Below are 19,591 nucleotides of genomic sequence, written 5' to 3'. Positions count from 1 at the left end.
GGTGCCTTTATTTCATGTATGCAATAGAAAAAAGCAAAAAAAAAAGGAGGTAGCCCTGCCTCAAGGTGGAGCTCATATGCGTAAAAAGTTAAATAGTATTATGTGAAATGAGGGAATTACAGACCACCATTGCAGCACAGGGTCCCAATAAACCTATCCAACAACAGCCTGTGGAATAAGTTTCTTTTGGCAGCTCCTAAAGCTGTGGACAAGAGCCTCCAGACTGGGCATACATGAATAAGATCCCCATATGCCCAATAGAAGGAAGCACTCGTGCACAAAAGATCAAAGCCATGCACAAATGGCTTAGTTCTACTGGGCACGCATGGACCTTACTGGTGCTTGTCTTGTCCGATGGCGGATGCACTCATCCATGGTCAGGAACGTTACCAGAGGATGAAGAGGGAGGACTCTACAAGGATCCAGGAAACCTCTGGACCATCCAGTGCCTTCAAAATACTACAGTAAGTATCTAACTCCTTTTCCTCCCCGCACTACAGGTTTGCTTTAAACCCACATTTCTATACTTATAATGCTGTGCATGAATGAGAGCACATGAATAGGACAGTACACTGAACAGGGGTTATGGAAGTGGACTTTGGACTGCTGCATAAGTGAAAGGACTATTAAAATGTAAGCAAGTTCAGGTTGTCCTTCTAAAGGCACATACCAACTTTTCACACAATTTCTCCCACGACTAGCGATTTTTTAGCAAAATAAACTATTTTTATTTAAAACTACTTTATCAAGATTTCGCAACATGTGCACATGTGCTTGATTACACAAATTATGTTTTGCCACTCACAGCTACTATGACCATCACAACGGATTGGATCTTTAAGATCTCCTATGACTCCCGCGCAAAGTGTCACAATCTTTGAACTCTCGTTTGTGCCCTTCATGTGCCATTGTGAGTTCCCGCAGTAGGTAGATGTACGGGGGACACTCATTTGTCAAGGGCTCCACCAGCTGGTGAGTATGTAACTTAACTAAACACACTTCTTGAACTGATCTACAAGCAATGTAAGAGTGAACAGAGGCGCCAGCAGGATAAAAGGTTCTAAAAGGCTTAAAATCCCTCAGGAGGTGGTGGTGGACTCGCCTTCCCGAAGCAGACAAGATACCGTCAGTTTTATGACAACAGGTTTATTAATATACTCCAAAACAAACAGTGCAACATGTTTCACGGGTATGTTCCCGCTTCCTCAGGCAATAAACAGATAGGAGTACACAGTATAGTCTCAAGGTCACGAATAGCGCCTCTGTAATCGTGACCTTGAGACTATACTGTGTACTCCTATCTGTTTATTGCCTGAGGAAGCGGGAACATACCAGTGAAACGCGTTGCACTGTTTGTTTTGGAGTATATTAATAAACCTGTTGTCATAAAACTGACAGTAGCTTGTCGGCTTCGGGAAGGCGAGTCCACCACCACCTCCTGAGGGATTTTAAGCCTTTTAGAACCTTTTATCCTGCTGGCGCCTCTGTTCACTCTTACATTATCAATTTCCACCCCTGGTGGAGGAGTGTTGCCCCTTATTTCCTTATCTACAGAGAGCGACTTTTAATCCTGAGTCTAATCTCCTCACCTGCCTATACAGTGGTTACCTAGGCGGTATAGTATATACATTATATACTTTTCATTTCCAACCCCTTGTTTTGCATACTACACTATATTGGGATCTCGGTATTTCTTTTGTCTAGATCTACAAGCAACCTCACCTTCATCCAGCTCTACAGAGCGTCTTTAACCACTTCCCGACCGCCCCCAGCCGATGGGTGGCGGCAAAGTCCGGGCCCAAACGACCGCAATACGCCCATCGGCGGGGGCGACTGCGGGAGTGGCTATGCGGCGATCGCGTCATTCGTGACGCGATCAGCCGCCGGGGACTGGCTCCGCCCACCGTTCTCTGTAACCCACCGGCCGTTCGGAAGCGCCGGCGGGTTACTAGCACCTGAATCGCCGCTGAAACAATGTATAATAGGCTTTGCAATGTATACAAAGCCTATTATACTGGCTGCCTCCTGCCCTGGTGGTCCCAGTGTCCGAGGGACCACCAGGGCAGGCTGCAGCCACCCTAGTCTGCACCCAAGCACACTGATTCCCCCCCCCCCTGCCCCCTGATCGCCCACAGCACCCCTCAGACCCCCCCTGCCCACCCCCCAGACCACTGTTTGCACCCAGTCACCCCCCTAATCACCCATCAATCACTCCCTGTCACTTTCTGTCAACGCTATTTTTTTTTTAGTCCCTAATCTGCCCCCTACTCCCTCCTGATCACCCCCACCCCTCAGATTGTCCCCAGACCCCCCCCCCCCCCCTGTGTACTGTATGCATCTATCCCCCCTGATCACCTGTCAATCACCTGTCAATCACCTGTCAATCACCTGTCAATCACCCGTCAATCACCCGTCAATTACCCCCGTCACTGCCACCCATCAATCAGCCCCTAACCTGCCCCTTGCCGGCAATCTGATCACCCACCCACACCAATAGATCGCCCGCAGATCCGACATCAGATCACCTCCCAAGTGCAGTGTTTACATCTCTTCTCTCCTCTAAACACCCACTAATTACCCATCAATCACCCATCAATCACCCCTATCACCACCTGTCACTGTTACCCATCAGATTAGACCCCAATCTGCCCCTTGCGGGCACCCAATCACCTGCCCACACGCTCAGATTGCCCTCAGACCCCCCCCTTATCAATTCGCCAGTGCAATATTTACATCTGTTATTCCCTGTAATAACCCACTGATGACCTGTCAATCACCCATCAATCACCCCCTGTCACTGCCACCCATCAATCACCCTCTGTCACTGCCACCCATCAATCAGCCCCTAACCTGCCCCTTGTGGGCAATCTGATCACCCACCCACACCAATAGATCGCCCGCAGGTCCGACATCAGATCACCTCCCAAGTGCAGTGTTTACATCTCTTCACACCACCTGTCACTGTTACCCATCAGATTAGACCCTAATCTGCCCCTAGGGCACCCAATCACCCGCCCACACCTCAGAACGCTCTCAGACCCCAGCCCTGATCACCTCGCCAGTGCATTGCTTGCATCTATTTCCCCCCTCTAATCACACCTTGAGACACCCATCAATCACCTCCTGTCACCCCCTAGCACACCTACCCATCAGATCAGGCCCTAATTTGCCCTGTGTGGGCTCCTGATCACTCGGCCAATCCCTCAGATCCCCCTCAGACCCCCTTCCGATCACCTCCCCAGTACATTGATTGCATCTATTTTCCCCTCTAACCGCCCCCTGAGACACCCTTCAATCACCTCCTGTCACCCCCCTAGCACTCCTATCCATCAGATCAGGCCCAATACATCCTGTCATCTAAGAGGCCACCCTGCTTATGACCGGTTCCACAAAATTTGCCCCCTCATAGACCACCTGTCATCAAAATTTGCAGATGCTTATACCCCTGAACAGTCATTTTGAGAAATTTGGTTTCCAGACTACTCACAGTTTTGGGCCCGTAAAATGCCAGGGCAGTATAGGAACCCCACAAGTGACCCCATTTTAGAAAGAAGACACCCCAAGGTATTCTGTTAGGTGTATGATGAGTTCATAGAAGATTTTATTTTTTGTCAAAAGTTAGCGGAAATTGGATTTTTATAGTTTTTTTCACAAAGTGTCATTTTTCACTAACTTGTGACAAAAAATAAAATCTTCTATGAACTCACCATACCCCTAACGGAATACCTTGGGGTGTCTTCTTTCTAAAATGGGGTCACTTGTGGGGTTCCTATACTGCCCTGGCATTTTAGGGGCCCTAAACCGTGAGGAGTAGTCTAGAAAACAAATGCCTCAAAATGACCCGTGAATAGGACGTTGGGCCCCTTAGCGCACCTAGGCTGCAAAAAAGTGTCACACATGTGATATCGCCATACTCAGGAGAAGTAGTATAATGTGTTTTGTGGTGTATTTTTACACATACCCATGCTGGGTGGGAGAAATCTCTCTGTAAATGGACAATTGTGTGTAAAAAAAATCTAAAGATTGTCATTTACAGAGATATTTCTCCCACCCAGCATGGTTATATGTAAAAATACACCACAAAACACATTATACTACTTCTTCTGAGTACGGCGATACCACATGTGTGACACTTTTTTGCAGCCTAACTGTGCTAAGGGGCCCAAAGTCCAATGAGTACCTTTAGGATTTCACAGGTCATTTTGAGACATTTGGGTTCAAGACTACTCCTCACGGTTTAGGGCCCCTAAAATGCCAGGGCAGTATAGGAACCCCACAAGTGACCCCATTTTAGAAAGAAGACACCGCAAGGTATTTGTTAGGTGTATGATGAGTTCATAGAAGATTTTATTTTTTGTCACAAGTTAGCGGAAATTGATATGTATTGTTTTTTTTTTCACAAAGTGTCATTTTCCGCCAACTTGTGACAAAAAAAAATCTTCTATGAACTCACCATACTCCTAACAGAATACCTTGGGGTGTCTTCTTTCTAAAATGGGGTCACTTGTGGGGTTCCTATACTGCCCTGGCATTTTAGGGGCCCTAAACCGTGAGGAGTAGTCTAGAAAACAAAGGCCTCAAAATGACCTGTGAATAGGACGTTGGGCCCCTTAGCGCACCTAGGCTGCAAAAAAGTGTCACACATGTGGTATCACCGTACTCAGAAGAAGTAGTATAATGTGTTTTGGGGTGTATTTTTATACATACCCATGCTGGGTGGGAGAAATCTCTCTGTAAATGGACAATTGTGTGTAAAAAAAATCAAATAATTGTCATTTACAGAGATATTTCTCCCACCCAGCATCTGTATGTGTAAAAATACACCCCAACACACATTATACTACTTCTTCTGAGTACGGCGATACCACATGTGTGGCACTTTTTTGCACCCTAACTGCGCTAAGGGGCCCAAAGTCCAATGAGTACCTTTAGGATTTCACAGGTCATTTTGCGACATTTGGTTTCAAGACTACTCCTCACGGGAGCAGTTAGCACAGTTAGGCTGCAAAAAAGTGTCACACATGTGGTATCGCCGTACTCAGAAGAAGTAGTATAATGTGTTTTGTGGTGTATTTTTACATATAACCATGCTGGGTGGGAGAAATATCTCTGTAAATGACAATCTTTAGATTTTTTTTACACACAATTGTCCATTTACAGAGAGATTTCTCCCACCCAGCATGGGTATGTGTAAAAATACACCACAAAACACATTATACTACTTCTCCTGAGTATGGCGATATCACATGTGTGACACTTTTTTGCAGCCTAGGTGCGCTAAGGGGCCCAACGTCCTATTCACGGGTCATTTTGAGGCATTTGTTTTCTAGACTACTCCTCACGGTTTAGGGCCCCTAAAATGCCAGGGCAGTATAGGAACCCCACAAATGACCCCATTTTAGAAAGAAGACACCCCAAGGTATTCCGTTAGGAGTACAGTGAGTTCATAGAAGATTTTATTTTTTGTCACAAGTTAGCGGAAAATGACACTTTGTGAAAAAAAAACAATTAAAATCAATTTCCGCTAACTTGTGACAAAAAAAAAATCTTCTATGAACTCACCATACTCCTAACGGAATACCTTGGGGTGTCTTCTTTCTAAAATGGGGTAATTTGTGGGGTTCCTATACTGTCCTGGCATTTTAGGGGCCCTAAACCGTGAGGAGTAGTCTTGAAACCAAATTTCTCAAAATGACCTGTGAAATCCTAAAGGTACTCATTGGACTTTGGGCCCCTTAGCGCAGTTAGGGTGCAAAAAAGTGCCACACATGTGGTATCGCCATACTCAGGAGAAGTAGTATAATGTGTTTTGGGGTGTATTTTTCCACATACCCATGCTGAGTGGGAGAAATATCTCTATAAATAGACAATTGTGTGTAAAACAATAAAAAAAATTGTCATTTACGGAGATATTTCTCCCACCCAGCATGGGTATGTGTAAAAATACACCCCAAAACACATTATACTACTTCTCCTGAGTACGGCAATACCACATGTGTGGCACTTTTTTGCAGCCTAACTGCGCTAAGGGGCCCAAAGTCCAATGAGCATCTTTAGGCTTTACAGGGGTGCTTACAATTAGGCACCCCCCAAAATGCCAGGGCAGTGAACACACCCCACAAATGACCCCATTTTGGAAAATAGACACTTCAAGGTATTCAGAGAGGAGCATAGTGAGTCCGTGGCAGATTTCATTTTTTTTGTCGCAAGTTAGAAGGAATGGAAACTCTTTTTTTTTTTTATTTGTCACAAAGTGTCATTTTCCGCTAACTTGTGACAAAAAATGAAATCTTCTATGAACTCACCATGCCTCTCACTGAATACTTTGGGATGTCTTCTTTCCAAAATGGGGTCATTGGGGGGGTATTTGTACTATCCTGGAATTTTAGCCCCTCATGAAACCTGACAGGTGCGCAGAAAAGTCAGTGATGCTTGAAAATGGGAAAATTCACTTTTGGCACCATAGTTTGTAAACGCTATAACTTTTACCAAATCCAATAAATATACACTGAATGGTTTTTTTTTTATCAAAGACATGTAGCAGAATAACTTTCGCGCTCAAATGTATAGGAAATTTTACTTTATTTGAAAAATGTCAGCACAGAAAGTTAAAAAAGTCATTTTTTTGACAAAATTCATGTCTTTTTTGATGAATATAATAAAAAGTAAAACTCGCAGCAGCAATCAAATAGCACCAAAAGAAAGCTGTATTAGTGACAAGAAAAGGAGGTAAAATTCATTTAGGTGGTAGGTTGTATGAGCGAGCAATAAACCGTGAAAGCTGCAGTGGTCTGAATGGAGAAAAAGGCTCTGGTCCTTAAGGGGCGAAAAGACTGTGGTCCTCAAGTGGTTAAAAACTTTGGTGCTTCTAGAATAACTTTGCTTTATATGCCAAGTAAGAGAAACATCAGGCTTGGGACACTGGCTCACAGACCTGAGAAGTTCTGAATTTCCAGATTTTTCAACATGTATTTCAGACTGTTGGTGTGTAATTGTGCAAAATGTTTTGGGAAGCCTCTGGAAGCTCTGCCTAGGCATCTAAATCATATTTTAGATTGATATAAAAAAAAACAAAAAAAACTTGTTTTACCCTCACAAAAAAGTGATTAGGCAAAAAAGTGTGTAAAAATCATGGCAGGAGGGGGAAAAGGAAGTTTTTTTTTTACAGAATTAGCAAGTAATGCTTAAAGAGTAACTGTCGGGCATAAAATCAAAAATCAATTCTTTATTTTTATCTGGTAAACAAGTAATAAGGATGCTAACCAGGCAATCCAAAAGTTAAAATCTTTACTACTTTTTGTTGTTTATAAATTATCATTCCCCAGTTTTCCTGACTCTTATTTGGTACGTTGCCACACAAGGGAAGTTGCAAAGCATGCTGGGTTGTCTTTTTTTGCTTCTGTACATTAGTTAAGTCTGAGGGGAAATAAAGAAACAAAAAAGGACAACCCAGCATGCCCTGCAACTTCCTATGTGCGGCAACGTACCAAATAAGAGTCAGGTGAACTGGGGAATGATCATTTATAAACAAGAAAAGTAATAGAGATTTTAACTTTTGGATTGCCTGGTTAGCATCCGTATTACTTGTTTACCTGATAAAAGTTAAGAATTGATTTTTGATTTTATGCCCGACAGTTACTCTTTAAAGTGTACCAGAGACATCAACTTGTAAAGATTTGAATGCTCAGTCTGGGATTTTATCAGGGCTGATAACAAGCAGGCTGAGAAGTGAAGAATGAAATAGTGAGCAAGGTAGGTGTTTTCTCTAATGTTCCCACTGTTATATTTGGCAAAATACATGAGGCTGCTTCGTCTCTGGTTCACTTTAAGCACGTCTGAGTCCCTCGCCACCCTCCCACGGTCTGCCGTTCAGCCACAATCAGCCCCGGGTAACAGGCTCAGTCGGGTCGAGACTGGGGCTTCTGCGCATGTGCGGACCTCCCGCACATGCGCAGTAGACCCGGACTGATGCGAGGAGGACAGCAAAGGACTCTGACGAGCTTATGGGGCTGGAGGAAGCCCTAGCTAAGTTTTAAATCTTTAGAATTTAATGTCTCTGGTTTCCTTTAAAGTGGTCTGGAACTCAGCATTTTTTCTTTGCTCTAAAAGATTCCTTACAGCCATAAACCTACTAACAAAACAAAATTGTAGCAGAACAGCATCCAAACAGCAGCACTTTGCCCTGCAGTGAAAAGCTCCTTCACCTTATGATCCATCCATGTCCAAACAGGAGATAACATCATTTTTTGTTTACACTGCTCAGTTGTTACATTCATAGCTGTGCTGAAACCAAGCTCTCTCTGCTTGTACCGTGTTTCCCTGAAAATAAGACACTGTCTTATATTAATTTTTGCTCCAAAAGATGTGCTAAGGCTTATTTTCAGAGGATGTCTTATTTTTGGTGGAAACACTGGTAGTTTTCCTATACAAAATGTATATACTGCATGCCATGCTGAAACACAAGCAGCATGCACAGATCTTGATGTTTGCAGATATTGGCTCTCGCTTACAAGAAATTGATTCTGCTGATCATGTGGGTAAGAGTCTATTTATTGCAGGCAGAGAACTCTGTCAGGCTCCCCAGAGCTATGATAGGATAAGCTGTGTGTCCTGGGAAAAGGTGAAGTGCTGCTGATGCTTATCATGACAGATCAGGAGGGCTGGCTCCAACAAAAACACAAATTGCCTGACACATATACAGGACTGTAGAACTCACACTATACTGCTGCTCTCCTGTATTGTATCCAGACTTTGTATTGAGCGTGACTTGCTGGTGTGTCATGTGGGCTGCTGCTAGCTAGGGTTTACATTCGGGGGTTGTCTTCGATTTCAAGCATGCTAGGAATTCCTGCTAGTGCTTATTCTCAGGGGATGTCTTACTTTAGGGGAAACACGGTAGTATGCACACAGTTCAGAAGAGCTCACTAGAAGATATTAAGATATACTAAAAATCACTCAGTTTGAATAAAATGCAATAGCAGCTTTCAGATCAGATACACTGTATTTTGGGAACTTGTACTTTGTAAATGGACAATATTACTTGCGCACAAAAGCAAGTATGATAACTGTATGGGTAATAAAAAGTAGGACAACACATCGTTATTGAATGTTATGTCAGAGTTTGAGACCACTGTAACATTTTTATTTCTGTGCATTCTAGGAAAAATGTTACTTAACTACCTGAAGACCGCGTCACGCCAATGGGCGTGTCCACGGCGGCAGCCCCAGGACCACCCAACGCCAATTGGCATCAAGTCCGGCTACTGTAGGAGATCGTGCAGGCTGCGCTCGCATCCCCTGCTTGGAGGGCGGAGCTCCGCCCTGCCTTCAGTCTCTGAACGGCGACCACCTATTTACTGGGTACATCCCTACAATCTGCAGCAGCACTGTACTGGGGACAGCCGTGTGACACGACTGTCCCCTCCATAGGCTGGGTAGTGATCGGCTGTCATAGGCTGAAGCCTATGACAGCTGATCACGCTGATTGGCTGGAGGGGGGAGGGAGGAAAGGAGCAAGGGAAAAAATATATATATATATACAAATTTACTTAAAAAATAAACAAATAAATATTTATTTAAAAAGCAACAAACATCTGGTGGATGATCAGACCCCGACAACAGAGAGCTCTGTTGGTGGGGAGAAAAGGGGGGGGGGGGAGGGGGAATTGTGTGCTAAGTTGTGTGGCCCTGCAGCTTGGCCTTAACCACTTGCCAAGCGCGCACTCATACTGCGCGTCGGCAAAGTGGCAGCTGCAGGACCAGCGACGCAGTATTGCGTCGCCAGCTGCAGGCTGATTAATCAGGAAGCAGCCGCTCGCGCGAGCGGCTGCTTCCTGTCAATTCTTGGCGGGGGGCTCCGTGAATAGCCTGCGGGCCGCCGATGGCGGCTCGCAGGCTAAATGTAAACACAAGCGGAAATAATCCGCTTTGTCTACATTGTACAGCGCTGCTGCGCAGCAGCGCCGTAAGGCAGATCGGCGATCCCCGGCCAATCAGCGGCCGGGGATCGCCGCCATGTGACAGGGGACAGCCTGTCACTGGCTGCACAGGACGGATAGCGTCCTGTGCAGCCCCGATCCCCAGAGGAGACAGATAGGAGAGGGAGGGGGAGAATGTCGCCGCGGAGGGGGGCTTTTAGGTGCCCCCCCCCCGCAACACCCATCAGGCAGGAGCGATCAGACCCCCCAGCACATCATCCCCCTAGTGGGGAAAAAAGGGGGGCGATCTGGTCGCTCTGCCTGCACCCTGATCTGTGCTGGGGGCTGCACAGCCCACCCAGCACAGATCACCTAAAACAGCGCTGGTCCTTAAGGGGGGGTAAAGGGTGGGTCCTCAAGTGGTTAAAGCTGCAGTGGCCTATTAAGCAAAAACTGGCCTGGTCTTTAGGGGGGTTTAGCACTGTAGTCCTCAAGTGGGAAAAGGGAACCTGAAGTTGGAGTGGCATCAGTACACACACCTGAAACAAGCATGCAGCTAATTGTGTCAGGTTTGTGTCAGAAACATCTGATCTGCTAGGTTATGTGTCTAATGCTGGGCATACACGGCTCTTTTTTGAGCCATTTAGATGGTTCAATAGATCATCCCCAACATGTCCGATTTCTCGCTCGCTCGTTTGGCCGCTCGATTCCTGATAGCAGTAAATGGAAAAAGATAACAAAAACGAGCGGAAGATAAGAGAATCGACTGCAGAATTGAGCGGCGAAGTGATCGAACGGGAGAATCGAGCTGCAAAAAGGAGCCGTGTATGCCCAGCATTAAAGTATTAGAGCAGAATAGCCAGGCAATTTGTATTGTTTAAATGTAAATAAATATGTCAGACTCCATGTTTTTAGGTTCTCTGTAAGTAGCAAATAAGTAGGCAAAATTAAAGAGGAATTTAGAGAAATATTTACTCACCAATTTACACGTAAAGGCCAGTACTTCCTTTGTAAGTCCAATACTTGTCTAGAAAATATAGAAACATCCTTTATTTTTATGACTTTTATTAGATCAGAGTAAATGCCTGTTAGTCCACACAGACACAAATAGGAGATCTGTGTACAACAATTCTGCTGTGAAATCTGTTATTTTTTACATTTACAAAGGGACATTGTAAACCTTTACCTGGTTCTTATTGCTGTCTGTGTCCTGACTAAGGATGTTCACCTACTTTTTTCTGTCATTTCAGTGGTAACTGAAGATAATCAGAGTCTCACCAATGGCAATGCAGACAGAGATATAAATGTCTTCTGTACTGAGGAGGAGGACTAGAACCTTTGTGAGTGTTTTGCTTCTATCTTTGCTCCCACTGGTTAGATTCTCCCCAAATTTCATGACTCAGAGATAGTTTTGACCAGAACAAGTGAGGAAAGATCTCCCCAATGAGGAAGATAATAACCATACAAAGATTTAAATCCTTGCTCACTCTAACTAAACCTAAAAGGAAGAAAAAAATCAGCTCTGGAAATCCATTTCAAAAATATTTTTTACTCCACAGAATGCAGCTTACAGCAGAAAACTCCAGATACCATGAATAAATCTTTGAGGAGAAAATGTAATACCGTACTCACCTCACCACCACAGCGGAGAAGCCTTCCTCCTTCTCCTCTTTTTTATGCACTTGGTCCCTTGTTTCTTGGTGCCTTGCAGTGCCCTTTACCAGGATGGCCACCAGTCTTGTTCTTTTATGGTACTTGTCATTATGGTAATGGTTGGGGGTGTCTTTAGCTGACAGAGTTGCTACCCACTTCTTCATGCCATAACTGCAAGGTACAGGTGGTATGCATACTGCTGTATGGTATGGAAACACCAGCTGCAAATGTAACTTCTGTTCTGGGCCCAAGGTACCAGGAAACAAGGAAGAGGAGCCATGTAGACAGGACAGGAGGAAGCCTGCCTGGGGAGGTGAGTATCACCTTTTCTCCTCATGGGTTAGCTTTCATTTGTGCCTGGAGTGTGCCTGGAGTTTGCTTAAAGCAGTTTTAATTTGAAGATAATGTTCTTTAGGCCCAGTTCACACTGGCAATGAAGTGCAAACGCATCAGTGAAAACAGATCTGATTCCCGGTCAATCGGATACGTTTTCACTCCGTTGCCGTTCAGCTGCTTCCATTCCATTACCCACATACCACGCAGACTCCCACCGCCAAAGGGAATTTTGCCCTTAAAGGGAAGGTTCAGGGAGGGTGGGTTAAAAATAAAAATCAAATTCCACTTACCTGGGGCTTCCTCCAGCCCGTGGCAGGCAGGAGGTGCCCTCGCCGCCGCTCCGCAGGCTCCCGGTGGTCTCCGCTGGCGCGCCCGACCTGGCCAGGCCGGCTGCCAGGTCGGGCTCTTCTGCGCTCCAAGGCCCGGAACTTCTGCGTCCCACGCCGGCGCTCTGACGTCATCGGACGTCCTCCGTGCTCTACTGCGCATGCGCAGTAGTTCTGCGCATGCGCAGTAGAGCCCGGAGGACGTCCGATGACGTCAGAGCGCCGGCGTGGGACGCAGAAGTTCCGGGCCTTGGAGCGCAGAAGAGCCCGACCTGGCAGCCGGCCTGGCCAGGTCGGGCGCGCCACCGGAGACCACCGGGAGCCTGCGGAGCGGCGGCGAGGGCACCTCCTGCCTGCCACGGGCTGGAGGAGGTCCCAGGTAAGTGGAATTTGATTTTTATTTTTAACCCACCCTCCCTGAACCTTCCCTTTAAAGGGACACTGTAGGGGGGTCGGGGGAAAATGAGTTGAAGTTACCTGAGGCTTCTAATGGTCCCCCACAGACATTCTGTGCCCACGCAGCCACTCCCCAATGCTCTGGCCCCGCCTCCGGCTCACTTCTGGAATTTCAGACTTTAAAGTCTGAAAACCACTGCGCCTGCGTTTCCGTGTCCTCACTCCTGCTGATGGCACCAGGAGCGTACTGCGCAGTCCCAGTATGGTCTGTGCCTGCGCCATGCTCTCCTGGTGACATCAGGGGAAGCGAGGACACAGCAACACAGGCGCAGTGGTTTTCAGACTTTAAAGTCTGAAATTCCAGAAGTGAGCCGGAGGCGGGGCCGGAGCATCGGTGAGTGGCTGCACGGGCACAGGATGTCTGTGGGGGACCATTAGAAGCCCCGGGTAACTTCAACTCATTTTCCCCCGACCCCCTACAGTATTCCTTTAAGAATGGTCCATTTCTTCACTAGTGTGAAGAAACATTCCGTTTTCTCATTGTCCACAATGCAGTGCTTCAGCTTCCGTTTCTGTTCCGCTGGGCTCATCGGCCTGGAAAAGTAGCTGCAGCAGCAAACTTGCGATCCGTTCAGCGGACGGATGTGAACGAATCCATAGGTTAACATTGGATCCATTTGCATTTGTTACGATCCATTACATTGCGATCCACAAACTGTGTGAACCGAGCGTTAGTAAACAAATAACATAACTTAGCAAATCTAATTAAGTGTGCAATGGAAGGCATTAGTAATTCAGAAATCTTGGGCTGAAATTTTAGAATAGTGTCTGCTATAAGGTGGGAAATGCTTGGGCCATATATACAGGGTAAAAACATAGTGAAGTTTGCTGCAGTTAGAGAATTAGGGCCCATTTCCACTGCTGTGGAAAATTGGGACAAATCCACAGAGTTTCCCCGCAGGCAAATCACGCAGGGAAACTCTGCCATAGGGGATAACGCTGCCGCCGTTCAAATCGCTTGCCTTAGAAACTGTGACACAACTGTGACACTTGTCATGTGGTAATTAGGAAGGATAAAAGATTTAATTTTCCCTGATAAAATTCCTGTAAAATGTACCACAAAGTAGATAAAAAAGTACTGTCAAAATTATTTTTATTATTTTATTTATTGCTGGTGGATTAAAAGGCAATTTTACCTTCTTAAAGAGAACCTGTAACAAAAAAAAAGTTCCCCTGGGTGGTACTCACCTCGGTAGGGGGAAGCCTCAGGGTCCCAATGAGGCTTCCCCCTCTGCTGTAGCTGCAGGCAATCCAGCGCTGGCTCCCCCGAAGTCTCCGGTAATCCTGGATCGACAAGTCTGACAAGCTACATTTATTTACCTTCGCTGGCTCCAGCGGGTGGCGCTGTTGCAGCTCTCAACACAGAGATAGGCGAAAATAGCCGATCTCCACCGGGTCCGCGCAGTAGAGTGGCCCAACAGCGATCGGCTATTTCCGCCTATCTCCGAGTGGAGCCGGGAAGGTAAATATTTACATCCCCGCCATTCGGAGGGCCAGAGCGAGGACACAGGAGGACGGGGGAAGCCTCGATAGGCTTCCCCCTACCGAGGTGAGTACCCCCCAGGGGAACTTTTTGTTGTTACAGCAGGTTTTCATTAAGGTGTTAAAATATCACCTAGAAGAAAACTGAATTGAATAAGGGCCCCTGTGTGTTGAACCACTGAAGTAATAAATGCCTAACTGCATTAGAGATGTATGCAGGCTCCAGTTATTCTGTCCTACACACAGTGATGGGCTTCCAAGTAGCTACCTTCTCTTAGATACTCGGAACCGAAAGGTACAGCACGTTGCGTTTCAAGACGTGTTCACGTCACTACCACGATTCCTCCTTCCGGATTGAGGGAGGACGCGTGATAGTGACGTGAACGTGAGTTGGATCGCAAGGTGGGATGTGACTGGAGCGCATTCAAGCAGATGGCAGCATGGGTAAGTTAACCCTCCCTCACCCGCCCCCTCAGGTGCTGTAATTAACTTTTTGTTTCTGAGAAGCTACTATTAGGTAGCTGCTGGGAAGCCAATCATGACCTACAGATAAACAATAGGCAGTTTGAGGTGCAGAAGCTCCCTATATAAAAAATAGAAAATATGGCCATTTTTTTCTTTTGCCATAATAAATGTCATATTTTTGCAGTGAGAATATTTGTAAAAATATATGGGCTTGACAAATCACATTTTTGCATATATAAGAGCTTTTGTGAAAATATGTCAGTATAAGAAAACCATTTTTTTACTAAATGCATTAATGTCTACAGATGTGAAAAAAACACACTTTTGCAAAAATACATGCATGCATGTAAAAATACAACCGAGAGCACTGAAGACAGAGATAGATTAAGGGAAAATGGGCCCTTGGCAGTGAACAACTTTGGGCCCCACCCTTCATGGCCACCTGGCTATTTTGATAATATTTGGTAGGGACTAATGTCAATTAGGCCCTGATTTTTTCTCATGGCCCCAGGCATCTGCCTAAGTTGCCTAGGAGATGATCTGATTGAAGACCATGGACATGAGAAAATACATTTTAAAAAAAAAATCTTATTTTTGTGAAAATGTGCATCTTATGAAACTCCATGATATATTCACTAAAACATCACATCAAGCAAAAATTCAAATACCAATGCAAAAATGATCTCATCGCTACTGACCAGACTTTTCCAGCTTAGGATATACAGCCCATATATTCCGGCCCAGACATGGTCACTTTAGGAGAACATAATGTCTACAGTAATGAGGTTCTGTAGGGTAGATACACTCAGCTGATATTAGACTAATATCATACGAAAAAACACAATTTACCAGCAATTCGTCAACGTTAATTATAACATTATTTGTCCCTTTACTGGTGTCTTCCACAGTCTCTTCCTAAAATGAAAAATATGCATTAATAACAAAGCATTATATGAATATAATACATTTATTGTTATGGATTCATCACAGACCTTTTGACAATTAAACACAAACCAAAACTTCACAGATATCAATCCCCTTCTGCCATCATGGTGACCTCATGTCTGCCAGTTGTCCCAATTGTGGCAAAGCATTCCTGATTTCTAGACTGCTCAACAGGGCCACAATTTTTGGGCCTCATACTGTGCAAACCTACCGGGCCACCCTCGCTCCCCTCTGCCCCCACAAATCGAGTCACAATCTTTGAAAGCCTGGATACACTAATGCCTGTTTGACCGCTTTTCACGCACTCCCATGACTGGGAGCATTCTGTATACGCTCAGTTCATTAGGACTGTAACTGCAGTTGCACAGAATGCTCCCACCTATGGGTGCTTGATGGAGGAGGCACAGGGCCTGGAACAGTGCATGCGCAGTGCCCCGCAACCCAACTGAATTGTGTGGACTTCACAGGAGCATGAAGGATTGGACCGGAGGGTATTGAGGGAGCTGACGGACTACAGGGGGCTGGAAGGAGCCCCAGGAAAGTAAAAGTCCTTTTCTCCCATTTGTCTCAGGTTTACCATATTTTCCATCATATAAGACGCTCTTTTTTCCCCCCAAAATTGGGGACAAAAAGTCCTTATATGGCAAAGTCAAGAAATCCCTGACTTCCGCATGCTTGCCGATATGAGCCGCGACCCGCCACCATGTCGGGGATTTCTTGCCTATGTGTCCGCTCTGTCCTGCACATCCATCCTCCTGCCCCCGCTATCTCTGTGTTCACGCTATCTCCCTCATGTCCCCACCTTTCTCCCCCATGTCCCTGCTACCTCCATGTGTTTCTAATAATGTACCCTTGTGTCCCTGCTCCCTGTTTAAATGTATAGATTGTAGCTGTAGCTGCAGCTCTTACCTCTCCAGCAGCGCCAGCGGGGATAGCCAACCTCTTCACTGCCGAACTTCTTGCTCTAGTGGCCACAGCTTGTACTGACGCGTCATCAGTACAAGCCAGCACTAGAGTGAGAAGAGTGGCAGTGAAGAGGTCGGCTATCCCGCTGCTGGAGAGGTAAGAGCCGCAGCTACAGCTACAATCTATATATTTACATGGGGAGCAGGGACACAAGGGAACAGTATTAGAAACAAAAGGGACACAATGGGACATTATTAGAAACATGTGGAGATAGCGGGGACATGGGGAGAGAGGTGGGGAAACGAGGGAGATAGCGTGGACACAGGGGAGGTAGTGGGGGCACCAGGGAGAACAGAAAGGGCCACCTAGGGACAGCAAGGGGGACCTGGGGACAGAATGGGGGGATACTTGTGAGGACAGAAGGAGACACCTAGGGACAGAAGGGGGGATCTGGGGTCAAAAGGGGGAACCTGGGGACACATGGGGACAGAAGGGAGGACTTGGGGACACCTGGGAGGACAGAAGGGGAACACCTGGGGATGGTAGGGCACACTTGGGGGATGGTAGGGTACACCTGAGGACAAAAGGGGACATCTGGGTGGACAGAATGGAACACCTGGAGACAGAAGGGGGCATGGGAGGATAACAACTGTGGGAGAACATCTACAAGACGCTCCTGGAACATGGACGCACCAGGTTTAGTATTATTTTTTTCCCCTTGGTTTTTGCATTCTAAACCTAGGTGCGTCTTACATTCCGGAGCGTTTTATATGGTGAAAAATACTTTAATTACTAACTGACTAAGGTAACTCCTGGATGAGCATCTTGGCACCACTTATCACATTAATAGGCAGCCCATGTGTGGCACTGTTCGCCGGGCCCCAGATTCACTCGGGCCCCATACAACAGTCCTGTAATGCCCTGAAGTTGGCCCTGCTGCTCAGGCATGAGGATAAAGCAGAATCCCACCTAAAACACTTTTGTATTGAAAAATGAAGCATTTGATTTTTGTTTATTTATGTCTGTCTATTGGGGAGATTTTCCGTCTATTGGGGAGATTTTCCTGCAGTCCTTCTATAGAAAACCGCTAAGGCAGAGGACTTTCTTGTTTATTTGTTTTGTCGTTGGAGAGCCGTCCCTTTACTTTATGTCCTGTGGTACTGCAAGAAGTGAGAGGCGGGGTCACAATAAAAGCACCGCAAATAAGATGACATCATAAATTAAATTACTTTCAGGCAGCATAACCCTACAGTGGTTCCCCTTACCGGTACCATCAATAATTAGAAGGAAGTAGGAAATGCTAAAAACGGAGAGGTGGCACTATCGGTGGCGGTGGGTGCTGGGGACAGATCCCTGACGGCCATTTTGCCACTGCTGCGCTTCTACGAAGGATGCATAGAAGTGCAGTAGTGCGCCAAACGGCCGTCAGGCATCTGTACCAGAGCCGGATCATCAACCAGGCACCTCAAGCACCAGCTTGGGGCCCCCATCCTGGCAGCAGGTAATGTCTTAACTTTATTGAAACTATAAAGTTTCAGTACAGTCTCCCCACCCAAACACACACACACAATGTCCAATTGCCTAGTAGGAGCAGGCAGGTGAGGGGGGACTATTTTCTCTCATCGGGTGGGCTGGCGGAAGAACACTCCCTGGCCAGCCCGATAATTAATCTTTAGTTCCGGCCAGGGAGCAAGAAGCTGTAGGTGGCGCTGCTGAGCACAGAGACTCCAGTCACATGATGTGAGAAAGACAGGAATGCTGCTGCTGATGCTCAGTACAGTAAGCATAGGGGGCTTGAAGGGGGTGGGGGGAGGGGTCCGCTGCTACTGCAGTCTGCCATACTAGAGGCATTGGTGAAATGAAGCCACGACTATGGCCGCTGGAAGCCCCGCCCACCACTCGCTGGAAGTCCCACCCACAACACGGGAAGCTCTGCCTCTCAGGACACTTTGCAACTCCCTCCACCAGCACCAACACTGACCTCTCTATCCCTCCTGCAACCCACACTGACCTCTCCCCCCTGCAACCCACACTGACCTCTCCCTCTCCCCCCTGCAACCCACACTGACCTCTCCCTCACCCCCCTGCAACCCACACTGACCTCTCCCTCACACCCCCCCCCCTGTAACCCACACTGACCTCTCCCCCCTGCAACCCACACTTACCTCTCCCTCACCCCCCCCCCCCCCCTACAACCCACACTGACCTCTCCCTCACCCCCCCCTGCAACCCACACTGACTTCTCCCCCCCCCCCTGCAGCCCACACTGACCTCTTCCTCACCCCCCCCCCCGCGACCCACACTGACCTCTCCCCCCCTGCAACCCACACTGACCTCTACCTCACCCCCCCCCCCTGCAACCCACACTGACCTCTCCCCCCCTGCAACCCATACTGACCTCTCCATCCCTCCATGCAAACCACACTGACCTCTCTCCCCCCGCAACCCATACTGACCTCTCCCTCCCCCAGCAGCATCCACACTGACCTCTCCCTCCCCCTGCAACCCACACTGACCTCTCCCTTCCCCTGCAAACCACACTGACCTCTCCCTCCCCCCTGCAACCCACACTGATCTCTCTCTCCCCCCTGCAAGCCACACTGACTTCTCCTCCCCCTGCAACCCACACTGTCCTCTTCCTCGCCCCCCCCCCCGCAACCCACACTGACCTCTCCCCCCCTGCAACCCACACTGACCTCTACCTCACCCCCCCCTGCAACCCACACTGACCTCTCCCCCCCTGCAAGCCATACTGACCTCTCCATCCCTTCATGCAACCCACACTGACCTCTCCCTCCCCCCGCAACTCACACTGACCTCTCCCTCCCCCAGCAACCCACACTGACCTCTCCCTTTCCCTGCAAACCACACTGACCTCTCCCTCCCCCGCAACCCACACTGACCTCTCCCTTCCCCTGCAAACCACACTGACCTCTCCCTCCCCCCTGCAACCCACACTGATCTCTCCCTCCCCCCTGCAACCCACACTGACCTCTCCCTCCCCCAGCAGCATCCACACTGACCTCTCCCTCCCCCAGCAGCATCTACACTGACCTCTCCCTCCCCCAGAAACCCACACTGACCTCTCCCTTCCCCTGCAAACCA

The 19,591-nt window shown here is 47.3% G+C and overlaps 1 protein-coding gene across 7 annotated transcripts in view; it reads right to left on the bottom strand.

Moving 5' to 3' along the window:
* LOC137521026 (uncharacterized) overlaps positions 1–19,591 on the bottom strand; it is a 299,753-nt gene that overhangs the window by 250,368 nt on the left and 29,794 nt on the right. For all 7 annotated transcript variants that reach the window (XM_068239741.1, XM_068239745.1, XM_068239743.1 and 4 more), the window contains exons 6-7: positions 15,485–15,550; positions 10,897–10,944 (exon numbers count right to left, since the gene is read on the bottom strand). In XM_068239741.1, the coding sequence (XP_068095842.1) occupies positions 10,897–10,944; positions 15,485–15,550 (114 nt within the window). The remainder of the gene's footprint in view (positions 1–10,896; positions 10,945–15,484; positions 15,551–19,591) is intronic.

Source organism: Hyperolius riggenbachi, chromosome 6 (genome assembly GCF_040937935.1).
Source record: "Hyperolius riggenbachi isolate aHypRig1 chromosome 6, aHypRig1.pri, whole genome shotgun sequence".
In the NCBI taxonomy this organism is placed as follows: domain Eukaryota; kingdom Metazoa; phylum Chordata; class Amphibia; order Anura; family Hyperoliidae; genus Hyperolius; species Hyperolius riggenbachi.
Note: the sequence above shows the minus strand (reverse complement) of the source record. Positions and strands in the feature narration are given on the sequence as shown.